This window comes from Tachyglossus aculeatus, assembly GCF_015852505.1.
Source record: "Tachyglossus aculeatus isolate mTacAcu1 chromosome 12 unlocalized genomic scaffold, mTacAcu1.pri SUPER_6_unloc_1, whole genome shotgun sequence".
Taxonomy (NCBI): Eukaryota; Metazoa; Chordata; class Mammalia; order Monotremata; family Tachyglossidae; genus Tachyglossus; species Tachyglossus aculeatus.
The window spans coordinates 22,512,989-22,536,473 of record NW_024044828.1 but is presented as its reverse complement, the minus strand read 5'-3'; the positions used below and the strand labels follow the sequence as shown (position 1 = coordinate 22,536,473).

At 60.6% G+C, this 23,485-nt stretch overlaps 1 protein-coding gene across 1 annotated transcript; it reads left to right on the top strand.

Moving 5' to 3' along the window:
• The first annotated feature begins 249 nt into the window (after nucleotides 1-249).
• TEP1 (telomerase associated protein 1) lies at nucleotides 250-23,455 on the top strand. The gene is made up of 55 exons (XM_038741011.1): nucleotides 250-331; nucleotides 578-873; nucleotides 3,060-3,245; nucleotides 3,381-3,515; nucleotides 3,623-3,784; nucleotides 4,081-4,239; nucleotides 5,129-5,206; nucleotides 5,346-5,476; nucleotides 5,614-5,771; nucleotides 5,920-6,029; nucleotides 6,189-6,279; nucleotides 6,536-6,689; nucleotides 6,966-7,173; nucleotides 7,367-7,522; nucleotides 7,608-7,685; nucleotides 7,772-7,899; nucleotides 8,354-8,413; nucleotides 9,217-9,375; nucleotides 9,509-9,685; nucleotides 9,916-10,036; nucleotides 10,501-10,616; nucleotides 10,857-10,970; nucleotides 11,074-11,191; nucleotides 11,501-11,710; nucleotides 11,797-11,978; nucleotides 12,426-12,579; nucleotides 12,699-12,890; nucleotides 13,377-13,469; nucleotides 13,703-13,832; nucleotides 13,979-14,129; nucleotides 14,321-14,454; nucleotides 14,543-14,631; nucleotides 14,798-14,912; nucleotides 15,019-15,280; nucleotides 15,475-15,598; nucleotides 15,691-15,818; nucleotides 16,028-16,127; nucleotides 16,431-16,586; nucleotides 16,695-16,907; nucleotides 17,031-17,181; nucleotides 18,449-18,661; nucleotides 18,857-19,017; nucleotides 19,120-19,233; nucleotides 19,568-19,675; nucleotides 19,909-20,041; nucleotides 20,289-20,368; nucleotides 20,448-20,580; nucleotides 20,679-20,818; nucleotides 20,943-21,064; nucleotides 21,272-21,418; nucleotides 21,773-21,872; nucleotides 22,164-22,269; nucleotides 22,379-22,524; nucleotides 23,047-23,151; nucleotides 23,251-23,455. Exons 2-55 carry the CDS (start codon nucleotides 604-606, stop codon nucleotides 23,371-23,373), a joined length of 7,584 nt encoding a protein of 2,527 aa, XP_038596939.1. The 5' UTR covers nucleotides 250-331; nucleotides 578-603; the 3' UTR covers nucleotides 23,374-23,455.
• Nucleotides 23,456-23,485: the final 30 nt, after the last annotated feature.

Genomic DNA, 23,485 nt, shown 5'->3' with positions numbered 1-23,485 from the left:
TCTGCACAGAGCAAATGCTCGGAAAATACCGATTGATCGATCAACCCTAGAGATTGGCACATAGCCAGTGCTTAACAAAGACCACGATGATGATGATGATTAGAGTGCCTGACACAGAATACGGGGTTAACAAGTACTATTATAAAAAAAAAAAAAAGACGAGATTAGTCACCGTCCCTGCCTCCCTCTCCCGGCAGAGCGCAGCGGCTCCGGCCCCGCCCCACTACTTCCTCGTCCTCCCGGCCCACGGCGGCTCCTGCGCCTGCGTCCCCGGTTTCCAGCCTCACTTTCCCCCCCCGCGACCGGTCTTGCCGCCCGACCCCGCCGCCAGGTAGCCCCGGCCCGGCCCCACGAGCCCCCTGGGCGGCTTTGCAGGCGACGGGAGGGGGCTTCCCCGCTCCTGGGCCTGGACATTCCGGGACGGCCCCTTCCCTGCTCCTCTCCCTCGGGGCGGCCCTGGGGGGTGGGGTGGGGGGGGCGGTGTCAGCCCCCTGGCCCCGCATTCGGGCACCGGGAAGCCCCGCTCCCCGCCCCGTCGCCCCCTCCCTCCGGCCCCTTAATCCGTTGCTCCCCGCAGGAGCGAGCCGAGCCGAGGCTCCGACCATGAAGGCGCTGTCGCCTCCCGTGGGGCCGGACCGCCCGGCCGTCCTGTCCCTGGAGAACCGCCTCCTGCCCCCGGGTCCTCGCCTGTTGCCCTCCAGCCTGGCCAGCGCCGACGGCGGCCGGCCCCTGCCCCTGCCCGCCTTGGTCCAGGCCGCCCTGCGCGGGCCCGACACGCGCAACTCTCTTCTCCCGCGGAGCGGAGCGACGGCTCCCCTCTGGTGCCGCTCCGCAGGCCCCTCCAGCATCCCACCCCCCGGCGCCCCCATTCAGGTACTGACTGTGAGTCCACTGTTGGGTAGGGACTGTCTCTATATGTTGCCAATTTTGTACTTCCCAAGCGCTTAGTACAGTGCTCTGCAAACAGTAAGCGCTCAATAAATACGATTGATGATGATGATGACCCGGAGCCCCCATTCGGGCGGGGGGCCCGGAGGGAGGGTCGTCTAGACTGTGAGCCCACTGTTGGGCTCCCCCTCGTCCCCCTCTCCATCCCCCCATCTTACCTCCTTCCCTTCCCCACAGCACCTGTATATATGTATATATGTTTGTACATATTTATTACTCTATTTATTTTACCTGTACGTATCTATTCTATTTATTTTATTTTGTTAGTATGTTTGGTTTTGTTCTCTGTCTCCCCTTTTTAGACTGTGAGCCCACTGTTGGGTAGGGACTGTCTCTATATGTTGCCAACTTGTAACTTCCCAAGCGCTTAGTACAGTGCTCTGCACACAGTAAGCGCTCAATAAATACGATTGATTGATTGATTGTTGGGTAGGGACCGTCTCTATGTGTTGCCAACTTGTACTTCCCAAGCGCTTAGTACAGTGCTCTGCACACAGTAAGCGCTCAATAAATACGATTGATTGATTGATTGATTGATTGATTTGCCCCTCTCCTGGAGGAGAGGGTGCCGGGGTTCTTGCATGGGCAGTATTGGCCGGGCGGGGCCGGGCGGGGCCGGACTCCGGACCCGGATCATCCAGGCCGGTACCCGCTCGGTGTCCTCCAGCCGGCGGGCACATTCACCGCCATATGGGCGCTCGTGCCTGTGCCCGGGCACCCTGGAAGGCGGAGAATGGGTCTTGCAAGATTCATTCAATCGTATTTATTGAGTGCTTACTGAGTGCTGAGCACTGGACTAAGCGCTTGGGAAGTACAAGTCGGCAACAGAGACGGTCCCTACCCAACAACTGGCTCAAAGCCTAGAAGGGGGAGACAGACAACAAAACAAAACATGTAGACGGGTTTCAAAATCGTCAGAACAAATAGAATTAAAGCTTTTCGCACATCATTAGCAAAATAAACAGAATAGTAAATAGATAAGTAGCGTGGCTCAGTGGAAAGAGCGTGGGCTTCGGAGTTAGAGGTCATGGGTTCAAATCCTGGCTCTGCCAATTGTCAGCTGTGTGACTCTGGGCAAGTCACTTAACTTCTCTGGGCCTCAGTTACCTCATCTGTAAAATGGGGATTCAGACTGCGAGCCCCCCGTGGGACAACCTGATCACCTTGTAACCCTCCCAGCTCTTAGAACAGTGCTTTGCACATAGTAAGTTCTTAAAAAATGCCATGTAGTAGTAGTAGTAGTAGTAGTAGTAGTAGTAGTAGTAGTAGTAGTAAATATGTACAAGTAAAGTAAATAGAGTAATAAATCTATACAAATACATATACAAGTGCTGTGGGGAGGGGGAAGATCCTCGTGTCGTGCAGGGAATCGCGTTATAGAAACCACGAAGGGTTCCACTATCCCACCATGACTGACATTTCTCCGTACAGATCCCTGCATTGTATTGTGTTCGCCACAAACGGAATGCTTTATAGCCCCCTACTTCCTCATTGCTGTTTTCTGCACTAAATAATGTAAAACTGCCGAACTCCAGAGTTCTTGACAGTGTAGTAGGTTCAGGCTGAGGCAAACACTGGGAAGCGTAGCTCCATCTCGCCTAGACCTACGCCACCCTCCTGGGTTCACGTGTTTTCTCCCGCACTGAATCTACTCGCGCCAATATGTAGATTGTACTGAGGGAAGAGCGGTCTCCTAGTCCACCATCGTGTTATATAATAATAATAATGTTGGCATTTGTTAAGCGCTTACTATGTGCCAGGCACTGTGCTAAGCATGAATTGAAAACACATTATTGCAGTTTGAGGTGCATGTACCCATGCGCATAGGACCCTGTGCCCGCCAGTGCACATATCCAAAGGCCCAGACAGGGTGGACTAGTTGCACTGATCTCGGAGTTCGCGTCTGATTTCTTCAGTCTGGGAATGCTTCCTGGAGGAGGAGCGAGAGGGGGCCCAGGGGGTGTCCCAGGGAGGGGGCTGGCAGTCTTCCCCCTACGTGGGAGATGGGGAGGGCAGGGAGCAGCCTCAGCCCCTCCACCTTGCACCTCCAGTAGAGTCATCCTGGTGAGGGACTGCCCCCTCCCCCCTCAATGGCTGTCACCCCTTCTCAGGACCCTGGAGTCCACCCTGTTGCAGAGGAGACAGCGGCATCTGGCGAGTCGCTGCCTCGATACAGTCTCAGTCTGGAGGAGGAGGAGGAGGAGAAGGAAGAGGAGGAGGGAGAGGAAGGAGTTGAAGGGGAGCGGCAGCCCGAAGCGCCGACTGAGGACTCGGACCAGACCCTTCAGAAGCAGAAGGTGAAGGGCTACGGAGAGCAGAGGGGATCCGGGGGCTGTTTGGAGAGGGGCAGGGGTCTCGAAGCGATGGGGATGCTGCCCCCTCCCGCAAGGCCTCAAGGTCCTGAGTCCTCTGCTTCTCCATGTTCCCTGCAGCTGGCCCTGCTGACCCTCCTGTGCAGCTCTCTGGTCTCGGGGGGCACCCTGGGAACTGCGGGGGACCCCACGCGGGAAGCTTTGCTGCGTGTCTGCACTGACCTTGCCCTGAAGGAACCCGAGTTCATCCTCAAGGTACCTGGGGGAGCTGGGGACTGGCTTCCCGGACTCGGGGGTGGAGGGCGGCAGTCGGGGCCTCTCCCCCAGTGACCGCCCCCCACCCCCGCCCCCCACCATTCCAGGCAGCCTTGTACACCAGGCAGGAGCTGAATGTCCGTGTCTCGGCGAACCTACTGTTGGCCATTGCCGCCTTCCTGCCCGCCTGCCGCCCCCACGTGCGCCGCTATTTCTCCGCCAGCGTCAGATTGCCCTCCGACTGGATCCAGGTGGCCCGGCTCTTCCAGGTATGCAGGGTGCAGCCGTGCCCTCCCCGCCTCCCCCCGGGGCACCCGGGGCTGAGGACTCAGGAAGGAGCCATTGTGGGCTCCTTCCATCCCACTCCTTCTGCCCCAACTCGCATTTCCCACCCCGTCCTACCTAACCTTGCTCCCTCCCACTGCAAACTCAGCCCATTTCCCCGCATTCTGCTCTCAGGGGGCTCAAAGGGCGAGCTCTCCCTATCCCCCCTTGCCCCAGTGAAATGGGGAGGGGGCTGCTGCCATCTGTCCACAGTCTGACAACCCTTCCCCTTGCCCTGCAGAGTTTGGCAGGCGACCCTCGGGGCAAGCTGGTCCCCCTGCCAGCCTGTCTCCGAGCTGCGATGGCCGACAAGTTCACCCAGTTTGATCAGTACCAGCTGCGCAAATACCTGCCCCGCGCCCACTGTGCCAAAAGCCGCCATCGGGCCCCCCGCCACTTGGTCAGTGATCCTTTCTCATCCCTTCCCTGGGCTCGGGGCATCTTTCCTTGGGGGAGTGCATCTGGGAGAAAGTCCCCAGGGGCTGGGGGGTGGGGGAGTTAAAGGGGGAGGGAACCTTGGCTGAGAGGAGGACCTGCTATTTCTCCCCCTCATTGCCCCCCCTCCCCAGCATTGTCCCCCTCTCCCGCCTTGATTTCTGTATCGGCCTCCTGCTGACCTCCCTGCCTCCTGTCTCTCCCCACTCCAGTCCTTACTTCACCCTGCTGCCCAGATCATTTTTCTATAAAAAAGTTCTGGTCATGTTTCCTCACTCCTCAGGAACCTCCAGCGGTGGCCCAACCACCTCCGCATCAAACAGAAGTTCCTTACCATCGGCTTTAAAGCACTCAATCACCTTGCCCCTCCTACCTCACCTTGCTTCTCTCCTACTATGACCCAGCCCGCGCACTTCACTCCTGTAATGCTTACTTTCTCCCTGTACCTCCATCTCGTCTATCTCACCGCCGATCCCTCGCCCGAGTCCTGCCTGTGGGCTGGAACCCCCACCCTCTTCATATCCGACAGACAATTACTCTCCCTCCCTTCCAAGCCTTATTGAAGGCACATCTCTTCCAAGGGGCCTTCCCTGACTCAACCCTTTTTTCCTCTTCTCCTATTACCTTCTGCGTCGCCCAGACTTGCTCCATGTATTCATCACCCATTCCGCCCCTCAGAACTTACGTGCATATTTATTTATTTATGGTCTGACTCCCCCTCTAGACTGGAAGCTCCTTGTGGGCAGGGAATGTGTCTATTGTTACATTGTACTCTCCCAAGTGCTTAGTACAGAGCTCTGCACACAATAAGTACTCAAGTAAATGCGATTGACTGACCGACTCTCCCCGCTCAGAAATCTAAGCCACCATCCGCTCAGGCCTGGAGGAAGGTGGGGTTTCTGATGCAGAAGTTCGGGAAAAAGCAGAGCGAGGTGAGCGCTCCCCGCCCGTCTTAGCGAGGGTGGGAGTGGCCACGGGGTCTCTGGAGGTGTGCGGGGCTCCGGGCTTTTAGGGGCGGGGGTGGGTGGCGGTGGCACCGTCTGACAGCGCGGGGCCGGTGTCTGTGTCCAGTTCGAGGCGACGGCGGGTGGCCCAGGCGTGCGGAAGAAAGCGCCTCGGGAGCAGTTCACCCTGAAGAAGCTGGTGCAGCGCCTGCACCTCCGGGAGCCGGCAGAGCATGTTTGGGCATTGCTGGGCTACAGGTGCCAGATGGGGAGCCCCTCCCCCAGTCCACCCCCACCCCATCCTCTAATCCCACTCCATCCTTGTTGGACTCTTCCCACCCTGCGCTCTGCCCCCCCGCCGACCCCTGGAACCGTCCAACCTCTCACCCTCCCAGGTACCCCTTGGATCTGCAGTCCTTCTCCCGCAGCCGCCTGCCGGGCCCCTGGGACCCCCACCGTGCTGGGACTCGCATGAAGCTGCCTCCGCTGGACACATGGGAGCGGGAGCTGAGCTGCCACGGGAACACGGGGTCCTCCTGGGAGCGGATCATCGGTACAGAGTGCTCCCCATCCCTTTGAGCGTGAAACCCGCCCCCTGGGTCAGCGCGGCCCCTCAGACCCTCCCGGTCACCGCCCCTCGGACCCCCTGTGAGCGATGGAAAGGTCCAGCGGTGGGGATCTCATGGCTCCTTCCCCCACAGACAGTGGACAGCTGCCCTACATGGCCCTGCTGAGAAATCTGCGGAACGTGCTTCGGGCTGGGGTCAGCGCTGGACACCACGAGCTCCTCCTGAGGCGGCTAGGACACGCGGTGAGGGGCCGGGGCAGCGGGGAGCCACGGGATGTGTGGGGCTGGCTCCCTGGATCGCTGGGGAAGGGGATGGAGGAAAAGGAACGGGAGGGAGGAGGAGGAAGGGGAGGGGGACGGCGGAGTGGCGCCTTGTCTCAGGCCTCCGCTCTGGCCCCTCAGGAGTCTGTGATCCGGAGTCGCCAGTTCCCCTTCCGCTTCCTGTCAGCTTACAAAGTGATCACCGACCTGGAGAGCCAGCTGGAGCTGAATGGTAGCAATCAATAGTATTTATGGAGCGCTTACTGTGGACAGAACGCTGTGCTAAGCCCTTGGGAGAGTACAGTATAACAGCCGGGATACACGTTCTCTGCTATCGCCCCGCGACCTCCTCGAGTCCCCCATGCTCCCCCGTAGACCCCCATGTCCCCCGACGCCTCCTCCAGCCCCCAATCCAGTGGTTGTGGGGAGCTGGTGGATCTCTGAAGAAAAAGCAAGTTTACATCTTCTCTTTCCCCCACTGACCCCAGAAAAGCCGCCCCCCTCCAATGCGGCCCTGCTGCGGAAGCTCTTCCCCGTCCATTTCCGGTGGGTCCGAAACCGTCGAAAACTGCGGGCCGCCCTGGCGATGCCGGTGCTGTTCGAGCAACTGCAGCGAGAGAAAGCGCGCCTGCGCAAGGCCAGGTGCCGGGGAAGGGGGCAAGGGGGGAGGGGCCCGTCCATCCATCCGTCCGTCTATCCGTCCGTCTACACTGAGGTGGAGCGGGAAGAGACAGAGAGATCCTCATTTCTGGGCCTTTTTCTCCCCTCTCTGGCCGAACGTGTCTCTGTCCATTTGTCCGTGTCTAGGCAGAGAGTACGGCCCTATGGGCTGCTGCTGCGGGAAAGGGGATGCCGGGTCTGGGGATGTATGTGACCCCCGGGTCTTCCGCCTTGTTTCTTCCCCCTCCCGGTCCCCAGGCTGCTACGGAGCGACAAAGCCACACTGGCACGGTACCGCGACACCCTCCAGGCGGCCATGGAGCTGTCCGTGCGGCACACGCTACCCCCACTGCTGGGCCGGACTTTGGTCATCTGCTGGACAGGCTACAGCTCGCTCTTGGCCCTCCCCAAGGGGGCCGAGGTCTGCTGCCCCAGACCGGAGGGAAACCGGTCTGAACCCATTACAGTGAGGACCGGGGGGACGGGGGACTGGTTCCCTCCCTACACCCTCCAAGACAGACGCCACCAGCCCAAATACAAACCCCAGGGAATTCGGGGAGGACCCTGGCTCTCTTCTGCCACCCCTCCCCACCCTACCACTGCCCCCTCCCCACTCTTACCGGGCGTTGATGCCTCTCTCCTCCCTCCTCCCCCCGCAGATCCTGGAAGCCGGACTGCTGCTGGCCGTGATGGTGACGGCCCGGGCGGAGTGGGCCCGAGTTTTGCTCTGTGCAGAGTGTGCCTTCAGCGAGGAAGAGGTCGGGCCAGGGAAGTCTGTCCTGGACTCGGTACTCCAGCTCCAAGCCAAGGCTCAGGTGAGCCCCCCTGCCGAGGAGGGGCGGAGGGGCTCGGGTGGGTCCTGGCGGGAGTGGATGGAGTGATCAGATGCTCCTTACCCAGGCCTTGCCGAACGGAAACGAGCCGGGCCCCAGACAGGCCGCCTCCTACCTGATGGATTTAGTCACGCAGCAGATGCAGGTGAGTCCGGCTGTGGCCTGGGGCCCTGATCTGCCCTGAGCCAAGTGGGGGGTTCCTGCTCACGGGGGCCCCTCCCCTCTCCCCAGGTGAACACAGTCCTCTCCTTCGGGCTCCTCCAAGACCCGGAGTTTGAGGCCGCGCAGCAGCTGGTGTGGCAGCGGTTGAATCCATCCTGTCTGTTCGTCAGTGTGGACTTGGCTGGGAAGGGCCAGAGGTGTGTGTGTGGGGGCGAGCTCTGGTAGAGACGCGGGTGGCAGGGGCCAGCCAGAAACGGTGGGCAGGGGGGGAGGGGGTCCCCCGTCCGTCTTCCTTTCCATCTGCATACACCCTCATTCATTTCCCTCCCTTCCATGTCCCCATCGATCAAGTGCAATTAATCGTATTTATTGAATACTTACCGCATGCAGAGCGCTATACTAAACACTTGGGAGAGTACAGTATAACAGAGTTGATAGATACATTCCCTGCCTTCAACAAGCTTACAGTCTAGAGAGCGGAGGCAGACTTTAATATAACTGAATTAGGGATATGTACTTAAGTGCTGTGGGGCTGAGGGAGGGATGAATAAAGTGCAAAAGCCTCCTCTGCGGCCTCTTCCTCTGAACTCCAGAATGCACCCCCAGTCCCTTGTTGTCACTCCCCTCCCCTTACAGTATCTTCCCCGACAGGTCACCCAGCGACAATCCCAATGACGTGAGACTGAACGGCTGTAGTGACCAACTACTCAAGTAAGGGGGCTAGGGAGGAGGTTTGCTGGGGCCCTGGGGGAAATCAAGACACGATTGATTCATCAATCAATAGCATTGACTGGCACCTAATGTGTGCAGAATACTGATCTGAGCACTTGGGAGAGTGCCATAATAATAATAATAATAACGTCATTTGTCAAGCGCGGCGTACTATGTGCCAAGCACTGTTCTAAGCGCTGGAGTGAGTAGGCATAATCCTTGCCCTCATGGAGTTTATAATTTAGCGAGAGAATTTAGCGAATAGAACATATCTATTCTATTTATTTTATTTTGTTAATATGTTTGGTTTTGTTCTCTGTCTTCCCCTTCTAGACTGTGAGCCCACTGTTGGGCAGGGACTGTCTCTATATGTTGCCAACTTGTACTTCCCAAGCGCTTACTACAGTGCTGTGCGCACAGTAAGTGCTCAATAAATACGATTGATTGATTGAGAGCCTGTCTCCTCTTCTTCCCTGTGATCCTGGAGCCTTCACCCAGGTACACCTCTTGCTCAGGGAAGCCCTCCAGCACTGAGCAGCGCAGGGATGCTAATTACTTGACCCTTGCCAGAGCCTCCCGAGATTTGTCAAGCCTCAGGAGAGGCAAAGGGAGGGAGGAAGGAAGTTTGCATCTTGGGCCCCTCTGATTCTCCTGGAAGTCCATTCCTTTAGAGCCGGCAGCCCCAGCCTTCTCCCCTAATCCTGGCGCGCACCCCCGATGCCCAGCTCTGCTGCCCGCGCTCCCAGGGAAGTCCCTCCCGAGATCTGACTTCACTCCGTCCTGCCGCGGCCGGTTTGTTTCAGGTTCATTGCAGAGCGCGGGGCCTCCCGCCTGCTGGACCACGTGGGCCATATAGACGAGGCCTTCCAACTTCCTTCGCCCCGTAGTGGGGACCAGCGCCGCCCCCGCCCGCCCCTGGAGGACAGCATTCCGGGGCCCCTGCCCCCCGCCGGCCAGCACAGGTTGGGGGGGGGGGCGTGTGTGTGTGTGTGTGTGTGTGTGTGTGTGCGGCCTGGGGTCCCCGGACTCTCAGGGTTTCACGAGGAGCTGGCCTTCCCTGTGTCCGACGGGCTGACCCTCGCCCTGCCCTCGCAGCTGGCGCAGTGTCCGGCTCTTCGTCTCATCCACGTTCCGGGACATGCAAGCTGAGCGGGATCTTCTGCTGCGCGCCGTGCTCCCCGCCCTGCAGGCCCGAGCCGCCGCCCACCGCCTGCGCCTGCGGCTCATCGACCTGCGTTGGGGGGTTCCGGAGGAGGAGCAGCTGCGGGGCAGGTGGGGCTGGGCAGGTGGGCGGACTGGACGTGCCCTGGGGAGGGATGGGGACCCTTCCCACCTCCCAATCTCCACTCCGGGAGCCTCCCAGCCTCTGGGAGCTGCCCTACTCGCTGGACCTTGGCCACCCCTATGCGGCCCCCAAGGCGCGTCCTTCCTCCCGTGACCCCGACACTTGCTGTCCTTGCTGCATGCCCGGCAGGGCCCAACCCTGACTCTGTGCCCTGCAGGCAGCTGGAGCTGTGCCTGGGCGAGGTGCACAACTCTCAGCTGCTTGTGGCGATGCTCGGCACCCGCTACGGCCACGTCCCCAGCACCTACAGCCTCCCGGCCCTGCCGCATTTCCACTGGGTGAGGGGCTGGGAAGTCGAGGGGACTGGGGAGCCGAGGGGGCGGGACCGGGAGGAAGAGGGTGTGAACGGGGACTGAAGCCAGACCCTGGCTGGGTGGGGGGCGTGGAGTGCAAACACCCAACTCCAGGGATCTCTGGTTCTTTTGTTTTTAAATGGTATTTGGTAAGCACTTGCTATGTGTCAAACAGTGTTCTAAGCGCAGGGGTAGATATGAGGGAATTAGGTTGGACACAGCCCCAGTCCCGCTCACGGTCTAAGTAGGAGGGAGAACAAAAGAACTGAGGTATGGGGAAGTTAAATGCAAGCATTTGACAGATTAGAACCCAGTTCCTCTGACTCCCAAGCCTGTACTCTTTCCACTAGGCCACACTGTTGGTTCCTTCGGAGGACTGTAGTGGAGTGGGCTCCTTGGCTGAGATTCTCTGCCCCCTCCCCATCTTTCCTCCCCTCCCCTCTGCCCAGGCTCAGGATTACCCCGCCGGGCGCTCGGTGACGGAGATGGAGGTGATGCAGTTCCTGAGTGTCCCCCAGCGGGCCCCCGCCGCCTTCGTCTACCTGCGGGATCCAGACTTCCTCAGGTTCTCTGCCCCCAGGTCTTGGGCCTGTCCCCTTGTTCTGGCCCCGGGCCCTGGCCCTGGCCCCGGCCCCACCTCCTTGTCTGGCTCCCGGACCCATGCTCTGACCTAGCCCCCGTGACCTGGCCCCATCCGTCCCTCTCGTTGTGGGTTTCCCCCCGGTGTCAAAGCTGAAGCTCCTGGCGGATGGGGATGGAGGAAGGGAGGGGGACTCGGCCTTACCGGACAGTGTCCGGGGGTCAGCTTGGTGCCAGATGCTTGGAGAGAAGACTTTGCTCCCGAATCGGAGGAGGCGGCGCGTCGGGTCTCCGAGCTGAAGAGTCACCTGGAGAGGCGGAAAGGGGTGACCTGCCGCAGGTGAGGGGGTTGGGCCAGAGGGCAGATTGAGGTCTGTGGGCAGGGCGGGGATAGTCTCTGAGCACGTGGTCATGTCCACCCCTTGTGTCCACATGTTACACAGGTACCCGTGCATGTGGGGTGGCACGGCTGGGGGGCGACCAGTCGTGTCCGGCCTGGAGCAGTTCGGGCAGATGATCCTGAGGGACATGTGGATGGCCCTTCAACGGCTCTTCCTGCAGGTTCAGAAGCACCACAGGATCGTGGGGGTGGGGGATCCTTGGCTCCTTGGATGGGGGGTTGCCTTAGTGTTAGGGTTCACTTGAACCCCTTCCTCTCCCTTCTGTACATTCCCTTCACCTCTCATACCATTCCCCTCTCCTCCTACCATTCCCTTCTCCTCCTACCATTTCCTTCTCCTTTCTCTCCCCCAATCACGACCCCCTCTCTAGCACAACTTCCACCCGGAAGCCCCCTTCCGCACTATCAGTCAACCCCCCTACTTGCCCTCCTCCCTGCCACCCCACTCTGAGCATGGTCCCTCCCTGCAGCCAGAGTCAGGGTTGGATGGCCAGCGCCCAGCCGACACTGACCCCGTCAAAGCCGAGGACACCTTGCAGAATGCCTTCCAGCAGCTGCAGAGTCCGCCCAGCCCAGCCCGGCCCGGCCTCCTCCAGGACACTGTCCGGCGGCTGCGGCGCCATAAGGGGGTGCTGAGTGTGGTCAGCGGAGAGCCCGGCCAGGGCAAGACAGCCTTCCTGGTACAGCTGGGGAGCACGGGGAGGTCCAGAGGGATCGGAGGAGTCACATGGGGGTTGATCCTGAGTGGTGACGATTGCCTTCCCAGGCATCTCTGGTGTCGGCGCTGCAGGCCCCAAGGCAGGGGGATGCTGCCCCACCGCTCCCCATTTTCTTCCATTTTGCGGGAGCCCGGCCTGACCACCGTCGCCTATCTGTGATGCTGCGCCGGCTCCATGCCCACCTGAGCCGCCTGCTGGGCCGCACTGTTCCGCCCCCCTCGGGCTACCGGTGAGGAAACCCTGAACTCCGGGTGGGAGGGGGCAAGGCTGTTGGTAGCTACTACTGCTACTAATAAAAATTGTGGGATTTGTTAGTGCTTAGGCACTGTAATAAGAGCTGGGGTGATAGATACAAGCTAATCAGGTTGGACCCAGGCAGGCACCGCCTCCAGAAATTTTTCCCTACTACTGCCCCCACCATACAAACTGCCATCCTACAGGCACCCTCCACTCGTGAGGGTTTCTGTGTTCATTTTTGCTCCCTCCAGGGTTTGTGGGTTGCATCTATGTTTCTGTTTTATCCTCCTGTGAGTTCCCATTTGGAATTTCTTGTCGCCATTAGGCTGCGAGCTCCTCGAGGCCCGGGTCCCCAGGGTCCCCTGGGCCGTGGTCACTGTGACGCTGCCTCCCCTTTCTTCCCCCCTCACCCCCCCCCCCCCGCCCCCAACCCCTGCAGGGCCCTGCTGTGGTCAGTCCAGATGCTGTTGCCGGAGGCTGCCGAGGCTCTGCCCCCAGGCCAGACTCTGGTCTTGGTCATCGATGGGGCCGATCGACTGGAAGAACGGAGTGGTCGACTGAGTGCAGACTGGATTCCTGAGACCCTGCCCCAGGTTGGGGGCACCAGAGGGACGGTGGGGGCCAAGGGGTTGCGGGAGGGGCCTGGGTGGGGCATGGCCTCTTTGGAGGCTCGCAGATCCATCCCTCAGCCTCTCCCCACTCCCCCTTGAAGCGGGTGCACGTGGTGCTGAGCCTGGCGGCCCCAGACCCAGAAGACTCAGCACTCGGAGTGACCCTGCTGCGCCGCCTGGACGCTCATGCTGTGGCCTTGGGGCCTCTGGAGCCGGCAGCCCGGGCGCGCCTCGTCAGGGAGGAGCTTTCACTGTATGGAAAGCGGCTCGAGGAGTCGCCTTTCAACAACCAGGTGTGTGTCTTTGGGGAACGGGCACAGATTTGGCCCACTCACTGTTTCACATGGGCTGACATTGTGGGGTGAGCATGGGTTTGGCCCACTCGCTGTTTGGCATGGGCTGGCCCTGTGGGGTGGGCACAGGTTTGGCCCGCTCATCATTCCATACGGGTCGACACTGCAGGTCAGCCTTGTGAGCTTTCAGACTGTGAGCCCACTGTTGGGTAGGGACTGTCTCTATATGTTGCCAACTTGTACTTCCCAAGTGCTTAGTACAGTGCTCTGCACACAGTAAGCGCTCAATAAATACGATTGATTGATTGAGGCGGTCATGGGTTTGGTCTGGTTGGCACTGTGGGGTGGAGGTGAGGAGCAATCGGCAGGACTCTAGGGTCCCCACACCCCACATGGGACTTTATGACCAGGGTGGTTGCCTGCGTTAGTGTCCCAGATTTTGGGGTCCCCCGATGGACACCCTCGCTTCCACTAACCTTTCTGCAGATGCGGCTGCTGCTACTGAAGCGTGGGGCGGGGCTGCCTCTCTACCTGACTCTGGCTGCCGACCATCTTCGGCTGCATGCCGTGTTTGAGCAGGTGAGCCCTGCCCTGCTCCCCTGCAGCCCACCTCTCCTATCTGCCTTGTACCCCCGTCCTCCCTGCCAACCCACTTCTCTGCTCTTCCTCACCACCCTCTCTCAGCACATCCCAATCCCCTTCCCCATCCCTCAACACTGGGTCTGAGAGGCCTAGCACCCCCAAACCCGACCCCCAACTCAGCTCTGGTGCTGGGCGTGATTGGTGCCCTCACCCCCCTGCCCACGGTCCAGGTGTCCGAACGCCTCCGGACTCTGCCGGCCACGCTGCCCCTGCTGCTGCAGCACCTGCTGGGAGACCTGGAGCGGGAACTGGGGCCAGTGGTGCACCGTGCCTTGGCTGCTCTCCGGATCACCCGCAGTGGTCAGTGTGGCCTGGGGCCCTGCGGAGAGGGGTGGCGGGGGCGGTGTCCAGCCGACCAGAATTTGGGGCACTCGAGGCTAGGGGGCTTCCTTAGGGCGGGAGCTTGGGGTCTTGGGGTTGCTGTCTGAGACCCCATGTGCTTTCAGGGCTGACGGTGGAGGAGCTGCATGGAATCCTAAGCGCCTGGGCCGCGCTGCCCCAGGGGGCCGGGGGCTGGGCTGAGGCCATGGCTGCGGGCAGCAATGGGGAGCCCCTCCCTCTGGGTCCCTTCACCTATCTCGTCCGCAGCTTGCGCAGGTGACTTGTGGCCCTGCTTCGGGTCTGGGGGTTGGGGTGGGCTTAGCCCTTAGAGCTGGGAAACTGGGTGTGGGGAGGGGCCTTGTCCCTGGGAATTCAGCAGGACCCCTGCCCCCGTCCTTCTCCCACTTGGCCGCTTCATCTCGATGCCGCCACCCCCTGCCTCCCACGCCCACTAATTGCCAGCTCAGCCTGCAGGGCACGGGGCTGCTGGAGGCCCCCGGGACCCGGCTGTGTCTGCCACCCGGACCGCTCAGAACGGCAGCTGAGCAACGGGCCCGCAGGGAGACTGGGCTGGATCGCACCGCACACACAGTCATTGCGGGTGAGTGGCCCATAGCCCCGGGGGTGGGAACACCAGGGTCAGTTTGGAGTGCTGATACCCCTCTATACACCCCCCCATCCCCCCGCAGCTCAGCTCTGGGCCGCTTGTGACCCGGACGCCTCGGACACGTTCCAGGGCCGCCGACCCGAAGCCCTGGTGGACCTGCCTTACCACTTGGTGAGCCCCAACCCTCCCCACCGCCCCCTCCTCATTCTTTTCCACCCCCTCTTGGGCTCCCCCCTCCCTCATCTTAGGAGGCAGTGCCCATTACCCTCTGCCTTCGTCTCTTGTCTGGAAGATGGATCAGATGGTCAGGGCTTCCCCTTCACCACTCACCCCGCAGGTACAGGGAGGCAACCGTGCCCTCCTTGCCCGGCTCCTCACCAACCTGTACGTCTTGGCGGCGCACGCGGAGCTGGGTCTTCTGCCAGCCCTCGGGGAGGCATACGCGCTCTATGGTGAGGAGGGTAGGAGGCAGGGGGGTTTTCTCTGGGCTCTAAGGGGCCGTAGGGTGGGGAACACCACAACTTAGGTGACCCTGACTCCCTGTGTGCCCCCGGACAGAAGGCTCAGAGCCCCCAGAGTCCCCAGAGCCCCCGGATTCGACGCTGGTGGCTTTCCGCAGCTTTATGCAGTCCGAGGCGGCGCTTCTGGCCCGGCACCCTGCGCTCCTGGTGCAGCAGACAGCCAACCAGCCCCCAGACTCGCCCCTGTGCCTCCAGGCTTCCGGGCTGGCCTCCTCCCGGGACTCCCGGGAGCCCCGCCCCAGGCCCGGGCGCCAGTTCCGCTGGATCAACAAACCTCGTAGTCTGAAGGCCCAGAGGAGGTACCAGAGCCTGGATCCCCCACCCCCTTGAGCCCCAGGCCCCCTGTCTTCCTGTCTCCTCCACCTTCCTCATCCCCAACCCCATCCATGTCCCTGTTTATGGTCACAGCTCCACGTGCTATCCTCTTCCATACTCAACTCCTCCATCCATGAAAACCGTGTGTGTGTGTGTGTGTGTGTGTGTGTGTTCACAGCTCACCCCTGACGCTGGCGCTGCCCTCCCCTGCCACAGCCCTGGGCATCTCCCCCAACGGGCGCTGCGCGGCTGTGGGGACTGCTGACGGAGTCCTTCGTCTGCTGGACCTGCGCTCCTGGCAGGTGCGGGCCGGGCAGTGGGATGGGGCAGCTAGCTGAGTAGCTGGGCAGGGGCCTGGGTCGCCATCTAGGCTGACTCTCCCTTCCCACTACAGGAAGAACAGTCATTGGTCAGCGGCTGTGATGGCATCTCCGCCTGCATCTTCCTCTCAGATTCCACCATTTACATTGCTGCCTTCGATGGCGTCTTGGAGCTGTGGGACCTGCAGGGCAGCGGCTGCCGGTAGCCCCGTCCCCACACCCTATCCAGGGACCCAACCCTTAGGCCGGTTACCCATTTTCAATTCACTTCTCGGGGACCCCTCCTCGATAACACTGCTGATTCACTAGTGTCCAATAGGCCCTTTGGTCTCCCACTTCAGCCCTTGCCATTCCCTGTGGGGAAGGGGACAAGGGAGGGGCGAATCTGACAGGTAGGGTCTCTGGGGCCAGGATCCAGAGGACCCAAGCCCACCAGCTGCACATCACCGGCTGTGGCCTGAGCCTTGACCGCAAACTGCTGGCCACTGTGTCCCTGGATGGAGCCCTGAAGGTGAGGAGAAAGATGGGAGTGAAGAAGGGAAAAATCAAGGGATCTGAGTGGACTCCAGAAAAACCCTGGTCTCTGGGGGAACCCCCTCCATGGTTGGGGGTAATGAGAACCTGGCAGAGGGTGGGAGCAGGAGAGTGTTGGGTAAGGGGTTGAACAGCTCGGAGTCAGGGGAATGGACAGATCGAGCTGGGGTACAGGTTGGGGTAGATCTGTTGCTCAGGCTCCATGGTCTCTTGCCACTTCTTCTCTCTCTCCTTCTCTCCCTTTTCCTTTCCCTGTCCTTCTCCCCGCCTCTCCTTCCAGCTATGGGACACCACAGGCGGGCGCCCGGGCCTCCAGCACACTGCCCCCGGACCCCTCAGCTGTGTGACTTTTCACTCCAAAGAGCAGCTGGTGGCCACAGGAGGCTGGGATGGGAGCACCAGTGTTCTTCGGCTGGATGACCTGACCGTTTACTCGGTCAGCACCGGCCGGGGGTGGAGGGGCAGGAACTGGGGGTTGGGATTGGGGAGGGGCTGGGGGCAGGGTGGCAAGGAGATTTTGTCACTGGTGGTCATTGTTGTGCAGGTGCTGGGTGCCCCTGGTCCATCGGTCCAGGCTGTGACCTTTGCCCCTTCTGGACTGGGGCTGGTGGTCGGCCGTCTGGATGGAGCCGTGGAGCTGTGGGCCTGGAGGGAGGGGGTTCAGCTGGCCACCTTCTCTGCCCACTGTGGTGGCATAACAGCTGCCCTCTTTCTGCATGCTGGACGCTGCCTGCTGACCACCGGAGAGGATGGCAAGGTCAGAGCAGAGGGTGGAGGGAGGAGTGGGTTTGGGATTCCAGAGGAAGGAACATAAAGGGGACCCCTGGGGGATGGGCAGGGGTCTCCACCTCTGGTCCAGCTTTCCCTCCTGGTTTTACAGGTTCAGGTGTGGTCAGGATCCCTGGGCAAACCCCGGGGGTCCCTGGGGTCCACCCACCTGTCACCTGCCCTCGCTGTGGCGCTCAGTCCGGATGGAGCACATGTGGCTGTGGGACACCAGGCTGATGGGATCAGAGTCTACACTGTCTCAGGTAACTGTCTAACTATGGTACTTGTTAAGCACTTACTTTGTGACAAGCACTGTACTAAGTCCTGGGGTAGATAGAAGATCATCCGCTTCTACAGTCCCTGTCCCAGAGTCTACACTGTCTCAGGTAACTGTCTAACTATGGTACTTGTTAAGCACTTACTTTGTGACAAGCACTGTACTAAGTCCTGGGGTAGATAGAAGATCATCAGCTTCGACAGTCCCTGTCCCACAAAGGGCTCACAATCTAAGGAGGAAGGAGTAGGATTTAATCCCCATTTTACAGATGATGATGATGGTGGTGGTATTTGTTAAGCGCTCACTATGTGCCAAGTGCTGTTCTAGGCGCTGGGGTGTTCATTCATTCAATCGTATTTATTGAGCGCTTACTTTGTGCAGAGCATTGTACTAAGTGCTTGGGAAGTACAAGTTGGCAACATATAGAGACGGTCCCTACCCAACAGTGGGCTCACAGTGTAGAAGGGGGAGGCAGACAACAAAACAAAAACACATTAACAAAATAAAATAAATAGAATAAATATATACAAGTAAAATAAATAGAGTAATAAATATGTACAAGCATGTACAGGTGCTGTGGGGAGGGGAAGGAGGTAAGGCGGGGGGATGGGGAGGGGGAAGAGGGGGAGATGAAGGAGGGGGCTCAGTCTGGGAAGGCCTCCTGGAGGAGGTGAGCTCTCAGTAGGACTTTGAAGGGAGGAAGAGAGCTAGCTTGGCGGATGTGCGGAGGGAGGGCATTCCAGGCCAGGGGGAGGACGTGGGCCGGGGGTCGATGGCGGGACAGGCGAGAACGAGGCACAGTGAGGAGGTTAGCAGCAGAGGAGTGGAGGGTGCGGGCTGGGCTGTAGAAGGAGAGAAGAGAGGTGAGGTAGGAGGGGGGCGGGGTGATGGAGAGCCTTGAAGCCGAGAGTGAAGAGTTTTTGCGTGATGCGTAGGTTGATTGGTAGCCACTGGAGATTTTTGAGATACAAGGTTATCAGGTTGTCCCACGTGGGGCTCACGGCCTTAATCCCCATTTTACAGATGAAGTAACTGAGGCACAGAGAAGTGCAGTGCCTTGCCCAAAGTCAAACAGCTGACAAGTGGCGGAGCCGGGATTAGAACCCATGACCTTTGACTCCCAAGCCCTTGCTCTTGCCTCTAAGCCATGCTGCTTCTCAGACAAGTGGCAGAATTGGCCATGCTGCTTCTGGTACTGAGTCTGAGGGGCGTGGGGTCTCCCCACTCCCACATATCTCCCTCTCTCCTGCCAGGCACGGAGGTGGTGCGATGTGCGGTGTCGGATGTGTCCTTGGAAGCTCTGGGCTGGCTGAGCCCCTCCGTGCTGGTCGCTGGGGGGTCGGACGGAGCCCTGCGTGGCTGGAGTCTTGGTGGTGGGAAGCTCCAGGCCCTCTGGCTGCTGCATGGACATCAGGGGCCAGTTCTGGGCCTGGCCACTTCCTCCCAGCTCCTCGCCTCAGCCTCAGGTACAGTTCTGGGGTGGGGGGGGGGTCGTCTCACACCCCCACCCCGTAGACCCGCTTCCATCCCTCGGCCTGCCCAAGGCTCTCCACCTCCCCACTCACCAGGGCTCTGCCTTGGCCCCTTTAGACCCACCCAGCTCCATTGCTGACCCCCAGCCCCCACCCTCACTTCTCAGGGACTCCGCCTTCTCCACGCAGGCGACTTCACGGTTCGCCTGTGGCCAGTGGGCGGGCTGCTGGAGGCCCAGGGGGCTGCAGAGCTCCCCACCGGCTTGGTACTCCGCTGCCACACGGGCCCGGTCACCTGCTGCAGCTTCAGTCCCGACGGGCAGTACCTGGCCAGTGGAAGCCGTGATTGGGTGAGTGCCCGGCCCGGACGCCAGACGGGCTGCCCTTCCCTCCCCTGCCTCTGGGTCTGTCCCCTCCTCCCTGACCGTGTCCTATGCCCCCCATGGATGCAGAGCCTCCTTTGCTGGAAAGTGGACAGTACCGGAACCGCCAGCCTGACCCACTCCTTCCCTGCCTGCCACCGCGATTGGATCACCGGCTGTGCCTGGACCCCTGATTACCTGCTGGTGAGCGACCTTGGTGTGGGGGGGAGCGGAAGAAGGTGGGGAAGGGTGATGAAGCCCCCACCTTCTTCAAGGGCCTAGAATTCCCTCCTCTCTGGAATGGGGAAGGGTTAGTATGACCCTAAGAGCAGAGAGGTAATCAGTCCTGGGTCTCAGCTCAGGGCCACCAGAACCCTCAAGGATGAGTCTGGGGCAGGAGGTTCCCGCTGCTGCCATCACTATTTGCCTCCCTAGACCGACGCAGGTTGGGGTAGAGGGCGTTGGAGGGCTGAACCTGGGCTGTCTCAGCAGGGGCTCTTGCCCTTGGTTCCCTGACCCCATGCTCCCCCAACCCCAGCTCTCCTGCTCCAATGATGGCTTGGTCCAGCTGTGGTCACCCACATCTGGTCAGCGGCTCGGCCAGTTCCAGGGGCATCAGGGTGCCGTGAGCGCCGTGCTATCTGTGGTGAGGCATGGGGTGGGAGGGGCAGTTTGGGCTCTGGCCTTCTGGGGAGGGGAGTGGGGGCTGGGGAAGGGTTGAAGTGGACAATGTGGGTAAAGGGTCTGGGGGAGGAGGAGGGAGGGTAAGGGGGTGATCGTGGGTCATGGTGGAGTTAAGGAGGACCCATAGATGGCCAAGTGGTGAGTAGAAGAGGGAGGATCGGGGGTCTAATGCCAGTTTTGGGGTTGGGGGGGCAGGAGGACCATGTGGTTTCTGTGGACCGGGATGGAATCTTGAAGGTGTGGAACAGGATGGGGGTGGAGCTGACCAGCATCCCTGCCCACCCCGGGCCCATCAGCCAGTGTGTAGCGGCCCTGAAGTCCCACTCGGGTGAGGATCTCCCCCACCTCCCATCTCCCCTCCCCCATCCGTAACCCTGACTCTGCCCTCCTCGGGCCCATCAGCCAATGGGCAGTGCTCTGGAGCCCTGGTAGAGGAAGGCTTGTCCTTCTACCCCCCCATTTCCCGGCCCCAAATCTCTTCAATGACCATGAGAGGGAATGGAGATACCGGAAATCTAACCTTGGGGGTACCACCGGTCGGTGGTCGGGGCCTCTCATCTATGTGTGATGGGCAGCAGATGGTCAGACTGGGTCGGAGCTGCTGGTAGTGACTGCTGGGTTGGATGGAACTGCCCGACTCTGGTGTCCACTGCTGGTGAGTGCCGTGGGGAGGGGGTTCAGCCTGGAGCCGGGCAGGGCCCCCGCTGACTGGCCCTCCTCCCACCCCTCCATAGGTGTCCCAGACCCAGACCCTGCTGGGCCACAGTGGCTCAGTTGTCGCTGCAGCTGTGTCCGAGGCTTCGGGCAGCCTGCTGACCACCTCGCGGGATGGGTCCGTGCGCCTCTGGACGGTGCCAGAGGAGACAGGTTGGCCAGGGGAAGGGGAGGTGGGCAGAGAGCAAAGGTGGGTGGAGGCTTGTACCTCTACCAGAAGCCATGGCCTGAAGCCCTGTCCATGTCTGCAGAGCAACCGAGTGAAGCCAGGCAGCCCCCACGGCCAATCACGGCTGTGTCCTGGGCCCCCGATGGGGCCCTGGCTGTATCCGGCAACGAGGCTGGGGAGCTGATCCTGTGGCGGGAAGCAAGCCCTGTGGCCTCAGCCCAAGTGAGTGGGGAGTCTGGGGCTGGAGGTGGGACCCTCAGCTGTCTGCCCCCACTAGGGAGGGAGGAGGGGGAGTGAAACCTTAAAGCGGGGAGCCTGACCCCCTTGCTCCGCCTGGGCCTGCCAGGCCCCTGGCCGTGTCTGCTCGCTGAGCTGGGTCTCCAGGCGAAGCTTCGTGCTGCTGAGCGATGACCATGATGTCAGCGAGTGGGAGGTGGCGGAGGAGGCTGCTGCTGAAGGGAGTCTCAGGTGAGGGGACCCGGTCCTTGGATCACCATCTTGTCAGTCCCCTCGGCGGGGGTGGGGGATAGGGTGTGTGTTTGGGGGTGGGGTGTGTGTGTGGGTGTGTTGGGGGGGGTGGCGGTCTGCCCCGGATGCAGGAGGGAAGGGTGGCAGGAGGGGATGCGAGGCCATTATGTTACCATCACTATTGGTTCATCCCATCTGGGCCCAAAGCCTACAGCTCTGCCACAGCCGACAGCGCCCAGCTCCCTTCATCTCCGGACTGGAGCTGACCCCCGATGGCCGGACCCTGCTCTTGGGGAAACCTCCTGATCAGCTGCTGCTGCTGGAGCCGGGGACCACCTCCAGCAAGACGTTCCAGTGAGGCCCCCCTCAGGAGCCAGGAACTGGCCCTAAAACTCCATCTATCAGTGGCATTTACTGAATGCTGTGTGCAGAGCACTATCCCAGTGGTTGGGAAAGTATCTTTAGTCCAGACTGCCCGCTGCCTCTGGTGGGGGCGCCGGGAGGACGTGGGGGAGAGGGAAGCAGGCTGGGGGCGGGGGGGGGTGGCGGCAGGGGGAGCGTGGACACGACCTTGTCTGGACCAGAGGGGTGGGAAGCTGTTCCAGGAAGAAAGCCTGCCACTTCCCTGTCCAGAGCGCTGTGGGCCAACGTCAGGCTGGGCTGATCCCCAAGGGCCTAGTTCACCCTTCTCCTACTTGGCTCCCCCAGGCTCCCATGCCAGCACAACGGGCTCAGTGGCTTTTCCACACACAAGGAACACGGTGTCTTTCTTCTGAAGTCCCTGTCCCCCTGCCTTCTATCGGTCCTGGTAGGCCCTGTTGGGAGAGTGGGGATGGGGTGGGAAAGGGACATGGAGCTCGTGGCCCTTGGGGGTGGGGCCAGTGGTGGGGGAGCGCTTGACCCCATCTTTCTTGCAACCCCCCTAGACTGTAAGCTCATTGTGGGCAGGGAGTCTGTTGTTATATTGGACTCTCCCAAGCGCTTAGTACAGTGCTCTGCACACAGTAAGTGCTCAATAAATAAGATTGAATGAATGAATGAAGGAAGGAGCCCAGGGCCAACAGGCTGAGTCCCATCTGTGCTGCCTGTGTCCATGCAGAAGCAGAGTGAGTCCGGGGAGATGGATTCAGGCCTGGAGTTTGAGCTGGAGTTGGAGCGGCCCCAGCCGCCGGTGCTGTGGGTGACCCAGGCGGTGCCCGAGTCTGGTGAGCTGGGGCCGATGGAGGTGGGCACTGCTGGGCTGAGGGGACTGCTGGGCGAGGGTGCCCCTGGGGGGCACAGCCTCTGACCGTCCTCTCTCCCTGTGGCTGGCAGGCTGCTCCTTCCTGTGTGCCAGCTCCGAGGGTCTGCTGTGGCGCTTGGGGGAGCGAGACCCTGATGGGGAATGGGCTGAAGGTGACATCTGGCAGCAGCGGCAGGACTGTGGCAAGAGGAAACTGGAGCCGTGTCTGCGCAGGAAGGTGGGGGTGGGGGCTGGGTGGGTGTGTGTGTGTGTGTGGGGGGGAGATGGGATGCAAAAGGTGGGGAAGGGGAAAGATAGAAAAGGGAAAGAGCATGGGCTAGGGAGTCAAGAGGACCTGGGTTCTAATTCCGGTTTTGCCGTGTGGCTGCTGAGTGACCTTGGGCAAGTCATTTAACTTTTCTGTCCTCAGTTTTCTCATCTGTAAAATGGGGACTAAATCCTATTCCCTCCTACTTAGAGGGAGTGCCATCAATCAGTGGTATTTACTGAGTGTTTTCTATGTGGAAAGCACTGTACTAAATACTTGAAAGAGTACAATACAACAGTTAGAAGATATGTTCCCTGTCCCAGGGACTGTCCAGTCTGATTACCTTGTATCTTCCCCCATGCTTAGTACGGTGCTTGGCCCACTGTAAGCGCTTCAGAGGTACAATAATTAATTAAGTGAGGGGGAGCACAGGCTGGGAACCCCAGTGGAGAAAGGCCATGCAAACCCACCCCCTACGGCCCCCCAACCCAGATTCACGCAGGAGCAGTCACAGCCCTCCACGTGCTGCCTGGCCTCCTGCTGACTGCTGCAAAGGATCGCGATGTGAAGCTGTGGGAGCGGCCCAGCCTGAGGCTGGTGAGACGTGGGGCCGGGCTGATGGGGGGTGGGCAGGGGAAGGGAGCCAGGCAGGACAGCCCTCACCCGGTCCTTCCCGTCTCCCTCTGACCTTTGCAGCGGGGCCTGTTCCGCTGCGAGGGGGCTGTCAGCTGCCTGGCACCCCGTCCTGGCCCTGCGCACGGGCTACAGCTGGCCGTGGGGGACGCGATGGGCAACATCTACTTCCTGGCCTGGGAGTGAGGAGCAGAGCGTCCAGCTGTGGGGCCCGGGTGCCGGGAACAGAGGTGTGGGGCAGGGGGGTGTTTACTACATTAAAACTTAGAGAGAGTCCCAGTGTGGTCTCCGTGTTTCC